A 14,558-nucleotide genomic window follows, 5' to 3' on the forward strand; every position below is an offset into this window, starting at 1 on the left:
CTTGATTTCTCTCTCTCACATTCCGTATTCAATCTGTTAGCAAATCCTGTTGGCTCTGTCTTTAAAATATATCCAAAGTCTGACCACTTCTCATCATCTCCACTGCTGTTAGCCTGGTCCAAGCCAGCAATAGCTTTTGACTGATCTCCCTACTTTTACCCTTGCTCCCATTCAGTCTATTTTCAACACAGCATCCAAAGCCATTCTATTTAAAAACATTAACTTAGATCATGTAACTCCTCTGCTCAAAGTGAAATTCCTTACCTACAAGGCCCTAGGTGCCATTGTTACCTCTCTAACTTCATTTCCCACTACTACTCTGCTCCAGCTACATAGACCTTCTTACATTACTTCAAACTGCCAGGAACATGGTAACTTGCAGTGACTTTGCACTTGCTGTTCTTTCTGCCTGGAATAATTTTCCTCCAGATAGCTGCATTGCCAATTTCCTTTGTCACTTAACTCCAGTGGCTCCTTCTCATGAGCTAGTCACACTAAAATCACAAACCCTCTTTTTCCTGTTTAATTTTCACCTCAGCACTTATCACTATGTAGCACAGTACATTTTATTTATTTTTCTTCTTTATTGTCTCTCTTCCCTATGAGAGTAGGGATTCTTTGCCTATTGCTATATCCCAAGCACCTAGAACAGTGCCTAGCAGAGTGGGTGATCAATAAATATTTGTTGGTTATTGAATGAATTGTGAGAGATTTGTACCAAGGGACCATAACAGTATGCAAAGATGGAGACAGGCACTAGACACAATGTCTTATTTGTTTGTTCATGGCAAAACAAAATTTGAACAGCTTCCTAACCTTGTATAAGTAGAAAATTCCTTGCCTTTTGTTAACTGTTTACATCTCTTGTAGGATGTTTCCTATCTCAGGGAAAGCACTTTCCATTGTCAAAGCCTCAATTTGGTCATTTGGGGTTGGATCCCATCTTATTTTCCAAATGTTATCCTGTACATTTTGCCCCTCTGCTAAGTTATATAGAAGAAAGTAGGGTCTATTTTTGATTCAGAAATCCCAGGTCTTGACCTTTAGTGCTCAAAATTCTCAAAAAATCTAATACTGGAATATTTAAGAAAGAAATGTTCACATATTGAGCTATAAGGAAGTCATTCTGGATTACACGAGTTAACTTTATGTTAGCTAAAATAGCCTGTGGCCTATCAAACACACATTGTACATGTGCTTTAATTATTAAAAAAAAGAGCTCACTTACCAAAACTAAAGAATGTCCGTGTTAAAAACAAAAATTAAATGCCTCCCTTCCTGGGCCACCAATGCTGTTACTGCTTCAATGATAAGACGCCCTTCCCAGGTGCTAAGGCCATACTGACTCGCTGTATTCCAAACTGATACATTTTTTGGAAACCTTGAAGGAACGCATCCCTGACTTGTTGAATGTTCTTTGTTCCCACTAGACAGAAACCTACGCCGAAAACTATGCTTCCCCCAGCACTTCCTTAGAGTTATCTGAGAAGCTGTCTTCTGGGCTTATACTTCCCAGTTTGGCTCAAATAAAACTCTTTTCTATGCCTATTGTAGATTATTTATTGATTTTTTCCATTGAGAACTCCAAGAAGAAATATGTGGTTAGTTCGTATAATAATGATAGTGGTGATTAAATAAATTATGCTAATAATCAAATTTATCTTACATCAGAGATCGTAGAAACTCCATTTTGGCCTCTTCCTCCGTTTTTTCCTTTATCAGAAAGATGCACACTCCCCGGCACTTGGGAGACTACAGATTCATACTGTTTAATTAGTATTGGCCAGACTAATGTTTTCAACAAAAAGAGGGATCTAGATTTTTTTTTTGGTGCGGCACTAGCCTAAGCGTGGTGTTCCTTAAACTCTATTGGTGTTCTGTGCTATCACGGACTTGAATTTACCAGCCCAAAAAACTCCAAGAGGGACGTCCTCTTTCGTGGCCGGGGACGGGAACGCATCTTGGGGGCGTCACCGGCTCCCTCGAGGTCCTGAGAGAAAAATCTGCGGGTACAGGAAGCTCCTTTGCAGGAGCGTGCCACGGCCTCCCGCGCTCACTCTGGCGGGTTTCGTCCTTCGTGTCCGCGGGACCTGCTTCTCGCCAAGGGGTAGTGAGGGAAGCCGCAAACCCTCCTGTAGACACCGGGGCCAGCCCGTTAGCTAGGAGCTCAGCAGGCGTCCGGCAGCCCGAGCCGCGCCCCGGAGCTGGGGTGGGGGAGGGGCGCCGGCGCTCGTGCTGCGTCGAGTTTCCCAGAATTCCCAGCGGCCGCGGGGAAAGTTTACGGGACGTAGGCGGCGGCGGCGGCGGCGGCAGCCGTAGCGGTTATTAGGCGGCCCGCAGCGGACCATGGCCCTGCGCGGGCGTCTCTGGCCTCTCTTCTCTGAGTTCTCGGGCAGCGTCGCGGAGCGGGCAGACTTCCGGGAAGGAGCTGACAAGAGATTGAGCGGTGGCCGGCGCGCTTAGCGCCCCGAACATGCGGCAGTCCCTGTGGGCGACCCGGGGCTGCGGAGAGGCGGCGGCGGCGGCGGCGGCGGCTCGGGAGGGAAGGAGGCGGCGGCGCCGGCGGAGGTGGCGGCGGGGACGCCCGGCGCCCGGCGCGGAGCCCTAGGGCGGCTGCTTGGTGTGGCCTGGGGCCTCGTGGACAAGGATGCTGTCCCGAAAAAAAACCAAAAACGAAGTGTCCAAGCCGGCCGAGGTGCAGGGGAAGTACGTGAAGAAAGAGACGTCGCCTCTGCTGCGGAGTGAGTGTCGGGCGCCGCGCCCACACCTGGCCGGGGCAGCCACGGGCTGCCACGGGCTGCGGGGACCCGGGCGGGGTGCCGGACGCCGCTCCCCGCGGCTTCTCATTCCTTTTTGGTCTCTGTGGAATATTGGTTTTTGTTTTGTTTTTGTTTTTTAATTTTATTATGCCTGGTGTTCGTTGTTTGAAAGCTGATAAAGAGTAAGAAACTTAGATTAGTCCACCTCCGCCCCTCTCCCCCCAAATAACCACAGACTTCCCGGTCCCCTTGTGGCAGTGTCGTTGGTTTTGATTACTGGAAGAAAGAGGTTCTTTAGGAAACACTTAAATTGCTGATCCCCTGATTTTATAGGAATTAAAGTGTTTACACTGGGGCACACGTTTTTCTCTTCTCGTTACGTCGAGATTTGCTTTGTGTTTGTAAACATTGAGGGTGTCACTCGCCCGTGCTGGAAGCTGTGCGAACACTTGGGTAGAATTCCTTAGCCCGTCAGCTGTTGGATGCAGAAGTAAGGAGGTGAAAGCTGACCGTCGTTATTGTAGCCACTACCCAAAGCCTCATCCATAGTAGATCTCAGGGTGGAGGAGCCAAAATTATGTTTGGCTGTGTTCGTGAGAATTGCTTCAAATAAAGCACCCTAGAGACCCAAAAAAGAAAGTACTCAAAATAAATTCTATCATATTTCAGGGTACATTACGAAAAAGTTTTTTTTGTTTTTTATTTGGTTTTTAAAAAAAATTTAATAGAGTGCATTTTTCTCCCCCCCCCGCCCCCCACACTGGCGCTTTTCTTATTTTCAATTTAAGTATTTGACTCTGATTTTCCGGCGGAATCTTTTGAATTTTTAATTCTTGCTTGTGTGTTCAGAACATCTGTGAGCTTAGGAGCTAATTTTTTGGTGCTCATACTGCTGGGCCCTTTGTGTAAGTTTACTTCTTGGAAGCTGGTGACTTTGTGACTTAAGCATTACCTCATATTGTAATTGGGAAAGCTTTTCATAGAGGTTCCTAGTAATATTTGCCCAAGATCACACAGAAAGGTGTGGAGAGCGTGTTTTTTCCCTTATAACCACATCATCAACTTTCCAGATTTATCCTTGTATTTGCAGTGCTTTCTTACAGAACAGAAGAGATCAGATGGGTACATCAGTAACCTGAAACTTGATTTTTAAGCCTTTTTTAACATTTTGATTTTTGGTTACACCTCCTCTTAGGATTTTGGCTAAAATAGCTTGCAGTTTGCTGCAAATAAAGTTTATTGAACATTACTTGAAATCATGAAATACATTTGCCACACCTTTAAGCAAATAACTTTTGATATAGTACTTTCTTAGTTTCATCAAATGTTGAGCCTTGTTTATTTGGATACTTATTTTTGTCTAGTTAGCTTTTGTTGCATATTAATATGAGTGCTCTCCGATACTGTTTACTTAATGAACTAATAAAACGGTCTCCAAATCCAGTTTTCTTCTTGCTATAAAGGTATTTGCTTTCTAACCAGGAATACCTAAGCTATTTAAGTTCTGTGTTAAGAAGTACTGTATCCTTAAAGCCATTGTTCTGTTATCTTCTGTTTTGAGTTATAATTGTTCTTAAAGGAGCCATAGTTTTAGACTTGGCGTTTTTTTTGAACTGATTCAACATTTGTGTGTCTCTTTGAAATGAGATTCTTTTTTTTTTTTTTTTAAAGATTTTTGGCCGCACCCTGCGGCATGTGGGACCTTAGTTCCCCGACCAGGGATGGAACCCACGCCCCCTGCATTGGACGGTGGAGTCTTAACCACTGGACCACCAGGGTAGTCCCAGAAATGAGATCTTTTCATTTTTTAATTTTCATAGCTAAATTTTTAGTTTTTCCGTGTTTTGATTGCTGTACTACTGCTACATAATTCCAAGAGTAGGAAGGCCAGGTTAATAATATTAAAATCTTTTTAGAGGAGTTCACCTTTACATGTTTGGGAATAGCATTATGTTCTGTTTTATTTTTTAAATTGTGTTTGTTTGAAGAAGGGCTTGGGGAATTTTGAAAATGAAGTAAAATCAGCAAAACAAACTGTAATGTTAAGTTATGCTGGTAACTTTGTATCCATTTGTTAGATTGTTTACACGTTTATTCATGAGTGTTTCATTAATGTGTATTTCATAGTTAAGCTTATTGACATTTAATCATATTATGTATGGTAGTATGCACAATATGTCCGATTCTGGCAGAGCTTACATATAACATGTTTATACAAATTATAAATTCATTTGAGTGGGAAGACGTCAATCAGCCTCAATTTAAAAATACCCAGGGACCTCCCTGGTGGCGCAGTGGTTAAGAATCCACCTGCCAATGCAGGGGACACGGGTTCGAGCCCTGGTCTGGGAAGATCCCATGTGCCTCAGAGCAACTAAGCCTGTGCGTCAAAACTACTGAGCCTGTGCTCTAGAGCCCGCGTGCCACAGCTACTGAAGCCCACGCGCCTAGAGCCCGTGTTCTGCAATGAGAAGCCACTGCAGTGAGAAGCCCGCGCACCGCAACCATGAGTAGCCCCCGCTTGCCGCAACTAGAGAAAGCCTGCACGCAGCAATGAAGACCCAACGCAGCCATAAATAAATAAGCAAACAAACCCAAATACTTTCCTAGAATTTTAAATTGTGTTTTCTTAAGTCCAAATTTTAAATTGTGTTTTCTTAAGTCCATTGAAATTTTTCATTTTGGGGTGATAGATGTAAATGAACAACTTTTGAAAAGTGTATTACTTACTGGTCATTTTACTCTTTGTTCTATTATAGATCTTATGCCTTCATTTATCCGGCATGGTCCAACAATTCCAAGACGAACTGATATCTGTCTTCCAGATTCAAGCTCTAATGCCTTTGCAGCTTCTGGAGATGGAATAGTTTCAAGAAACCATAGTTTCCTTAGAACTCCAATTCAAAGAACACCTCATGAAATAATGAGAAGAGAAAGCAACAGATTATCTGCACCTTCTTACCTTGCCAGGAGTCTAGCAGATGTCCCTAGGGAATATGGCTCTTCTCAGTCATTTTTAACAGAAGTTAATTTTGCTGTTGAAAATGGAGACTCTGGTTCCCGATATTATTATTCAGATAATTATTTTGATGGTCAGAGGAGGCGCCCACTTGGAGATCGAGCACACGAAGACTATAGATATTATGAATACAACCATGATATCTTCCAAAGAATGCCACAGAATCAGGGGAGGCATGCTTCAGGTAACTTAAAATTAGTTTGTATTTAGGTTTATTAACACTTCATTAAAAAGATGTTCTTTTTCTAGATTTTCTTGGGAAGCTAACAGATACTTCTAGAGAACTACTACTCCATTTTGCTAGTCTTGCTAAGCCTGCTTGCAAATAATTATTAACCTACATTGAGGGAAAGAATTTTGTGTCCATTAACTCACCTAATTAACTTGTTTTATAAAAACTTGATACGTATCTGAAGGCTATCTAGACTGTTAACAGTATGAACCTTGAAAACTTAGAGATTTTAATGTCTGTAGTTGGATTGAATCTATGTTTAGATTTGGTAGAATGGGACGGTTAGGGATTCAGAGAAACTGGACTTAAACCTGGGAAAGGAAAGGCAAATAAGAATTGGGCATGGTAGGTGATACCACGGGCAACTGCATCATTACTTAGCTAGCACTTGCACTGTTTCTTTTTTAACAGAACTGTTTTTGTAGTTAAAGAATTATTTCCCTAGGTTAAAAAGACTTATTGTCAAATGATTGTGTGTTAAGTGTGTCTTTTTGTTGTTGTGCTTTTTGCAATGGGCAAAAATATTTGCCATATAATTTTCAGAAGTCTGCTCTCTATATTTCATGACTTTGGGATAATTTTCCTGACAGGGAGCAGAAGAGATAGGAGAAATGCACAGTTCTACTTTATTCCTAAAGTACTAGATTACACTAGGTAAACTGAAGCAAGCTGAAAATTAAACTTTTTAATCTGATTGGTTTTTTTCCTAGTAACTTGTAGGCTTTAAATTTTGGCAGGATAAAAATAAAAAATACATGAGATTTACTTTTTTAGCCCATGAAACTTCAAATAAAGTGACTTAAAAACAGTTTGGTGTATGAGCATTTTGAGTGTAGAAAACATTTCATTCACTTAGTATTAATCATTTATGATTTATGTGTCTATCATTTTCCCTTTTGGTATCTGACTTCTGGTACCTTATTTGGGAGAACAAAACCAATATATGAAAAATGATGACAGAACAGTTAGTTGTTATACTATGTGGTACCGACTGAGTGCATTAGGGAGCCAGAAGAGAGAGAGATCAGGGTAGGCTAGAATACTTAGAGAATGGTTCATGGAAGAGGTAGGACCTGAACTATTTTTCTTTGTGCTTGGACTGTAGATTGATACGGGATATAGGAAGGACATTTTAGGTGAAATAATCAGTGAAAACAGCAGACATGTAAATCCAAGTAACTGTGTAATTCTGTCTAGTTTGAAGAAATAAGTTGTAAGATGGAGTGGAGATTAGTGATGCAACAACAGGCTGTAGGATTTAAACTTGAGTCAAGCAGAAGCCATTGCAGATTTCAAAAGGACAAGATTTTCATTTTATGAAAGCAGTGTTCAAAGATTAGTTTACTAGCTGTACTCAGGATAGATTGCTAGAGAAAAAACCTCAGGTACCAGTGGTAATGCAAATCTATGATGCTTTTGGAGGAAAAATGAGACTTAATTATGGTTTTGGGAGAAGGTAAATCACTGAAGTTTTGAAAATTGAAGAATAGTATGGAACAGTTGGCAAGAGCAGCTTATTTTGTGAAAGCTGACGTTCAAGTCTCACTGGGATATTGAAGAGGAGAGGTTTTCTAGGCATATAGAAATACTGTAATGAAAATAGGTGAGTGCCGTTTTTGTTTGTAAAGAAATTCGAGGTTAAAGGATTAGACAACTTGCATACTTCAGTGTTTATTTTGGCTATTTCTGATATCATGTAGTTTTAAACCTCAGAAATGATTTGTTATCCAATCAAAATAGTAAGTTTTAAAAATAAATTCATTCTAATATATTTTTTAGAGTAATACCTGCTTATTATAGGAAATTTGCAAAATGCAGAAAAGTAAAGGTAAAGCACTCATTATGCCAGAGGTTCTTTGTATTTAGTTATTTCCTTCATCTTTTTCCATGACATTTTTTTTTAACATTATCGTGATTACACTCTGTACAGTTTCATATCCTTGCTTTTTTACTTTAATGAGTTTCTTAATGTTAAACACTATTTATATGTAGTTTCAAAGCTCCATAGTTTTCCATTTGGTGTATGTCTTATGGTTAATATTTTAAATGTTAATGAGGATTTGACCTAGGCTGGGGACATTTGGAAAGGGGCGAAGTGAGACACATCTGCATTGATGGGCCTTGGCCACTAATGGTTATTGAGGGATAAGGGAAAGAGAAGAGTCAGATAGGATTAGCAAAGCACTTGACTGTATAAGAGGTGCTCTAAAAATGAATGGTTGAATAAGTGAATGGATCCACAGATTTCAAGTCTGGAGTCTTAAGACATTTTTGGTAGCCAAGGGGTAGCGGGAATAATAGCTTATAACAATCTGTTTTTCATTAATACAGATTGCTGTTCTTCGTACTTAACATTTCCCATGTATATTTATGTTGCAAACATCACTGATAGCTCATGACACTTTTATGCCTGAAGTATGAAGAATTAATGATACCAAGTTAAAAATCTTATTTTAAAATTCTGATTCACAAAATATCTTTGAGGAAATACTGTAAAAACTAAATTTCTACTGATCCTCTCTTAGGACCCTTTTTATGCAATTTGATATAGTTTTTGTAATTTTTATGACAGACTTTAAAACAGCTTTCCCCAATCATATTTTAGAAATGAAATACAAGTTAATTGGATACTTTTTCAAATTAAAGAATGTCATTTAAAAAAAGATCTGCACTTATTACGACAGTGATACATGCTTGAGAAATTTCACTTAACATTAATTTATATCAGGGCAATAAGATTAATGTTTTACCTTTCAGAAAAAAACGGAACTTCTTTGCAGGGGTCTCTTAAGTGGCAGGGAAGGATTAACAACCAATTATTAACCAAACAGAAAAGCCTAACAGCTGTGTCTTCCAGAAGAAAAAAAATCTGAATATGAGACAATAGCTGGAAGTTTCTTGAATTCATCTTGAAAAGACTTGTAACTTCTTATATTTTCCAGATTTATGCTGGAGAGAGTTCAGGGAATTTGAATGAATGGAAAGGAGAAAGTAAGTTTGTGGGAGAGTAAGGATGTGCTATAGACAGATTTATTTTCACAAGGTTTAAATTTTGATTGCTGTTACTAATGTAATAAGCATAAAAAAGGTGTGAAAGAAAATAGTTTTGTAGTGACTTGACAGTAGTAATTCCTGCCAATTAGTTATTACTTAGACTTTTAGGAAACGCCTTATCTCAGGGGTTAATTTCATCGTACTGTATTGAGCAGAAGTACAAAAAAACAAGTTGTATAATATCTTAAAGGGTTTTAGGGCCTAGGACAGTTCTACATTTAGCTGTGAAATTTGACCTTTAACATTTTGGCCTACAGGCAGTTACTGTATGTGCCAGAGGAAGGAATTCTGCTGTTAACAGGAAGTCTTTAGTTGGAATACTAAAGGCAGATTGAATTCCTTTGTTCTGCGCCTAAATAATTTAGTTCTATGCAATTTTAAGTAACAAACTTTTAACTTTTATTGTTAAAGACAGCTAAAGAAATCAAGTAATAAAGATCAAATTAAAAAGTTCCAGGCTTTACCAAAAAAAAAAAATACTAGAGTTGTGTTTACTCCAGGAAATGCATAAGTATTAGTTAACCAGAATCTTCTTTTGAGGAAGTGTTAATAATCCTTAGGAGCACAACTTTATTTGTAGTTATTTTGGAGAGGAGGAAAAAAGGCAGTTGGCTTAGTTTAATCCTTATATCTTTTTATCAGCGTCTTGATTATAACATGGGCTGTAATGTTTAGTATTACCCTGGAGCTTGTAACCTTCATTAGAGTTCCATATTCTATTTTATTCTTTGTAGCCACTTCAACATTAGGAAACTAGAATTTTTGAGCTTGTCTCTAAGGGCAGATCTCGTAGAAATCTGCCAATTTTGTATGACAGTAAGTTCTTTGGAGGCATATCTAATGTGAAAGCTTGGTGGAGAGACAAAGTAATACTTTATCTGTGTCTTTGGGAAATCATGTATGTAGCTTATTAATGTTCTAGTTTATTTTATGTAAGTGGAAGGTGCTTGTGCTATTAATTCCTGCAAATGGAAGTTATTTTGAAGATTATGAATGCCACTCATTCTTTTCTGGGACTAATAATTGAAATTATGGAAAACTATTTTTTTCCTTGTAGCTCAGAAACAAGTTCAGAATTATAGATTGCATTTTCTTTTATTAGTGGCAGTCATATTTTCTTTGAAGAATTACAGTTGATCTTTTGGGGTAAGATTACGTGGTTGGTAATAAATTTGTCATTTGACCTTATATCATCTGTGTGGCCTTCGGTAAAATAACTTACTTGAACCTTTGTTTCCCCATCTGTAAATTGGTAATGATACCACTACCTCATAGCGCTGACTGAGTATGAAATAGTACACATGGAAAGGGCCAGGGACAGAGTAGACATTCATTTGTTAGTGCTCATGTTTTTTGTAAGGTATCATATGCTCTTGTATGCTTTTTCCAGATTTGGCATGTTTGGTTATTGAAGTTTCAGCTTTCTAACTGAACTTAAGAGTGGAGGTCTTGTGTGTTAGAGCTTGATATAGCTTTTTTTTTTTTAAGTCTGCTAGACTTATTTTATTACTGATAATATTTTATGTTTTAGATTGGTGGTTTCCAGTCTTTTTGTACAATACATTCATCTCTCAATAGTTTTATAGAATTATCCAAATAATAGTTTGAAAAGAATTTAGTGCACATGGCAACTTCAGAAAGTGGGGGGGTGGTTTGTCATTGAAACTAAATAAACTGTTTATAGACAGCTCTAAAAAGGTTAGGAATCATGGTTTCACATGGCATTGGTAAAGCTGATGAACCTATTTGGGACTTTGTGGACTTCATGGCTCCCTTATCAATAACTTGTCAAGGTTTAGTTCCTGGACACAGAGGTTTTACAGAGAGGTCTTTGTGTTTCCTCTAAATGTGAATTTCAAGTTTATCATGGTTTAAAATCTGCTGTTTGGTACCTACTATTGTTTACATGTAACAGTACATGTGTTTCTAGATTTAGGCAAGTTCAGTATATGGAAATTTGGATTTTCTAAGCAGATGAATGAAATTGTCACAAACTCTCTAAGCCTGTACAGTTTTAAATTACTGTAATAGCTTTTTGTTTTTAATGCTGCATTTAGAAATCTGTGTGTTTCCAGGGGGACCTCTGTCGGGCCAAAATGTTATAGGTCTTATCAATAACTCAATTTGAATACATTGAATTGACTATAATTCTTTTTAAAAATTGCTATCCTTGGTTGTGGCTAGTACTACAACATTTTTAGTGATGGAAGTATGAGAAAGTATAAAGCCACTGCATGCTTGAACAGCATGATTTTAGTTATTTGCTATGTATGTCTTTAGTACATTGGCTTATTTCTTTTCTCTTTAAATATTTTCTCTTTAAGTACTGAAGTTGCTTAAGCTACACTTACTAAATAAACGTTCATTTGCAGGTGACAGAAGCCAAAGTCAGTTTCACCGAAAGGCTTGTTAGCTTTGTTTTGTTTTATAGTCACCATATGTTTTAGAAATATATGCCTTTCTTCCCAAAGGGTACTGAGCAAGAGTGATTTTGTTTTCTTTCTTGCATTTTCCGTTCTGCCAGAGTGCTTCATAGGTGGCGTTGTGTACGTTCTATTGCATCAGTTCCAGACACACATAATGACTGATTTCTCTTTTTGTGATATTAAAATTGATCATGGGATCAGATGTCATACCAATTCATCATCATGATGTTGTCCATCAGCTTTTCACCTATTGATTTGGAAGCCATTAATCATTATTGGCTAGATCCAATATTTCGTTAGCTGTTGCAAATAGTGACAAGTATTCCTCAAAACTGTCGTTTCTTTATTAGTTGGAATTCTGTCATGAAGAGCTCTATAATGAAGAACTTTCCTTTATCAATTATTTGGTTTCATTTATCAATATTTTGGCTCTTCATATAAGACAGGATAAATGCTAGATCTTTTCCTTTCTTACTATTTTTCAGAATAATCAGTTGATACCCTAACCACCTCCAGAGGTAAACAATGAGGTTTATTTTTTTAGTGTCTTTATGAACTCAAGGATTTTAAAAAAATTAAATACCAAGCTTTATTTGGATTTCACCAGCTTTTTCCTTAATACTCATTTTCTGTTACAGGATCCAGTGCAGAGTACCACATTGCATTTAGTTGTCATATTTCCTTAGTGTTCTTTGGTGTATGACAATTTCTTAGTCTTTTCTTGTTCTTCATGACCTTGACAGTTTTGAGGAATACTTGTCAGATATTTTGTAAACTGTTCCTCAGTTTGGATTTTGTCTGATGTTTTTCTCATGATTAGACTGGGCTTATTGGTTTATGAAAAGAATACCACGGAGGTGAAGTGTCTTCATTATATATAAAGGAGATACATGATCTCTATATGACATTGGTGATGTTAACCTTTAGCACTTGGTTAAGATTTGCCAGGTTTCTCCACTGTAACAAACACTGCATGTTTGTTCTTCCAGTTTTTATCTTCATCTTTATTTCTTTCCTAAGCACACCTATTTTCTCTATTGTCTTTACGTCTGTTTTGGGGGTTCTTGCTTTGCTTCTTTGTGGTCTTCCTTCAGAGAGTTGATTGCTTCATTCTTTTTTCTCTTTTAATTTATGGCAGTGGCAGAATATTTAATTTCATTTTGCTCTCTGCTTTGGGACTTTTTTTTTTTTAATAAATTTATTTATTTATTTATTTATTTTTGGCTGCATTGGGTCTTTGTTGCTGCGTGCGGGCTTTCTCTAGTTGCGGCGAGCGGGGGCTATTCTTTGTTGTGGTGTGCGGGCTTCTCATTGTGGTGGCTTCTCTTGTTGCAGAGCATGGGCTCTAGGCGCGCGGGATCCAGTAGTTGTGGCTCACGGGCTCTAGAGCGCAGGCTCAGTAGTTGTGGCGCATGGGCTTAGTTGCTCCGCGGCATGTGGGATCTTCCCAGACCAGGGCTCGAACCCGTGTCCCCTGCATTGGCAGGTGGATTCTTAACCACTGTACCACCAGGGAAGTCCATGGGACAAAATTTTTTTGAATGTTCTTTTTTAATCAACTTTGTACCTTTTTGCCTCTTTAATTTTTCTTATAGAATTGATGTTGGGCTGTCCTAATTATACATTATTGAATAATTAGGGATTTTCCTCTGCCAGTTATTTGAAATTGGCTCCTGTGGTTGCGAGGGGTGTAGGGGGTTGCGTAGGGAAAAGGAAAAATTACCAGGGTAGTGTGTTGAGCTACTTGGTTTTGCGCAGTGCTCTGTTCTTATTTCCACTTCTTTCTTTACTGTTCTTCTAGCCCAGCTGCTTTTGGCAGTTTTTGTATGTATATTAGATTTAGGGATTATACCTCTCTAATTTTTTTTTGAAGTCTAGTTGGTTTACAATATTGTGTTAGTTTCAGGTGTACAGCATAGTAATTCATTTTTTGCAGATTGTATTCCACTATAGGTTATTACAAGATATTGGGTATAATTCCCTGTGCTATACAGTAAATCCTTGTTGCTTATCTATTTTATATGTACTAATTTGTATCCGTTAATCCCGTACTCTTGATTTGTCCCTCCCTTCCCCTTTTGGTAACCATAAGTTTGTTTTCTATGTCTGTGAGTCTGTTTCTGTTTTGTGTATAGATTCATTTGTATTATTTTTTAGATTCTACAAATAAATGATATCATATAGTATTTGTCTTTGACTTATTTCACTAAGCATAATATTCTCTAGGGCCATCCATGTGTTGCTGCAAATGGCAATATTTCATTCTTTTTTAGAGCTGAGTAATATTCCATTGTGTGTGTATGTGTGTGTGTATACATATATATATGTATGTATACACACACATATATACACCATATCTTCTTAAGCCAATCTGTTGATGGGCACTTAGGTTACGTCCATGTCAACTATTGTAAATAGTGCTGCTGTGAACATTGGGGTGCATGTATCTTTTCGAGTTAGAGTTTTCCTCTTTTCCAGATATATGCCCAGGAGTGGAATTGCTGGATCATATGCAACTCTATTTTTAGTTTTTTAAGGAATCTTCATACTGTTTTCCATAGTGGCTGCACCAATTTACATGCTCACCAACAGTGTAGGAGGGTTCCCTTTTCTCCACACCCTCTCTGGCGTTTATTACTTGTGGACTCTTTGATGATGGCCATTCTGATCAGTGTGAGGTGATGCCTCATTGTAGTTTTGATTTGCATTTCTCTAATAATTAGCAGTATTGAGCATCTTTTCATGTGCCATCTGTATGTCTTCTTTGGAGAAATGTCTATTTAGGTCTTCTGCGCTTTTTGATTGGGTTATTTGTTTTTTTAACATTGAGTTATGTGAGCTGTTTGTATATTTTGGATAGTAACCCCTTGTTGGTTGCATTGTGTGCAAATATTTTCTCCCATTCCATCGGTTGTCTTTTCATTTTGTTTATGGTTTCCTTTGCTGTGCAAAAGCTTGTAAGTTTGATTCGGTCCCATTTATTTGTTTTTGCTTTTTTTTTTGCCTTGGGGACTGATCTAAGAAAATATTGCTACGATTTATGTCAAAGAATGTTTTGCCTATGTCAT

At 38.1% G+C, this 14,558-nt stretch overlaps 1 protein-coding gene across 2 annotated transcripts in view; it reads left to right on the forward strand.

Annotated features, from left to right (window-relative positions):
* Positions 1 to 2,286: 2,286 nt before the first annotated feature.
* The window catches only part of SAV1 (salvador family WW domain containing protein 1), a 29,676-nt gene continuing 17,404 nt past the window's right edge, over positions 2,287 to 14,558 (forward strand). The window contains exons 1-2 of one of the 2 annotated variants that reach the window (XM_082384858.1): positions 2,287 to 2,741; positions 5,519 to 5,962. In XM_082384858.1, coding sequence (XP_082240984.1) covers positions 2,648 to 2,741; positions 5,519 to 5,962 — 538 coding nt within the window. In that variant the 5' untranslated portion in view covers positions 2,287 to 2,647. The remainder of the gene's footprint in view (positions 2,742 to 5,518; positions 5,963 to 14,558) is intronic. The other variant, XM_082384857.1, reaches the window with a different exon arrangement.

The sequence above is a fragment of the Balaenoptera borealis genome (assembly GCF_965194805.1).
Source record: "Balaenoptera borealis genome assembly, chromosome: 3".
Taxonomy (NCBI): domain Eukaryota; kingdom Metazoa; phylum Chordata; class Mammalia; order Artiodactyla; family Balaenopteridae; genus Balaenoptera; species Balaenoptera borealis.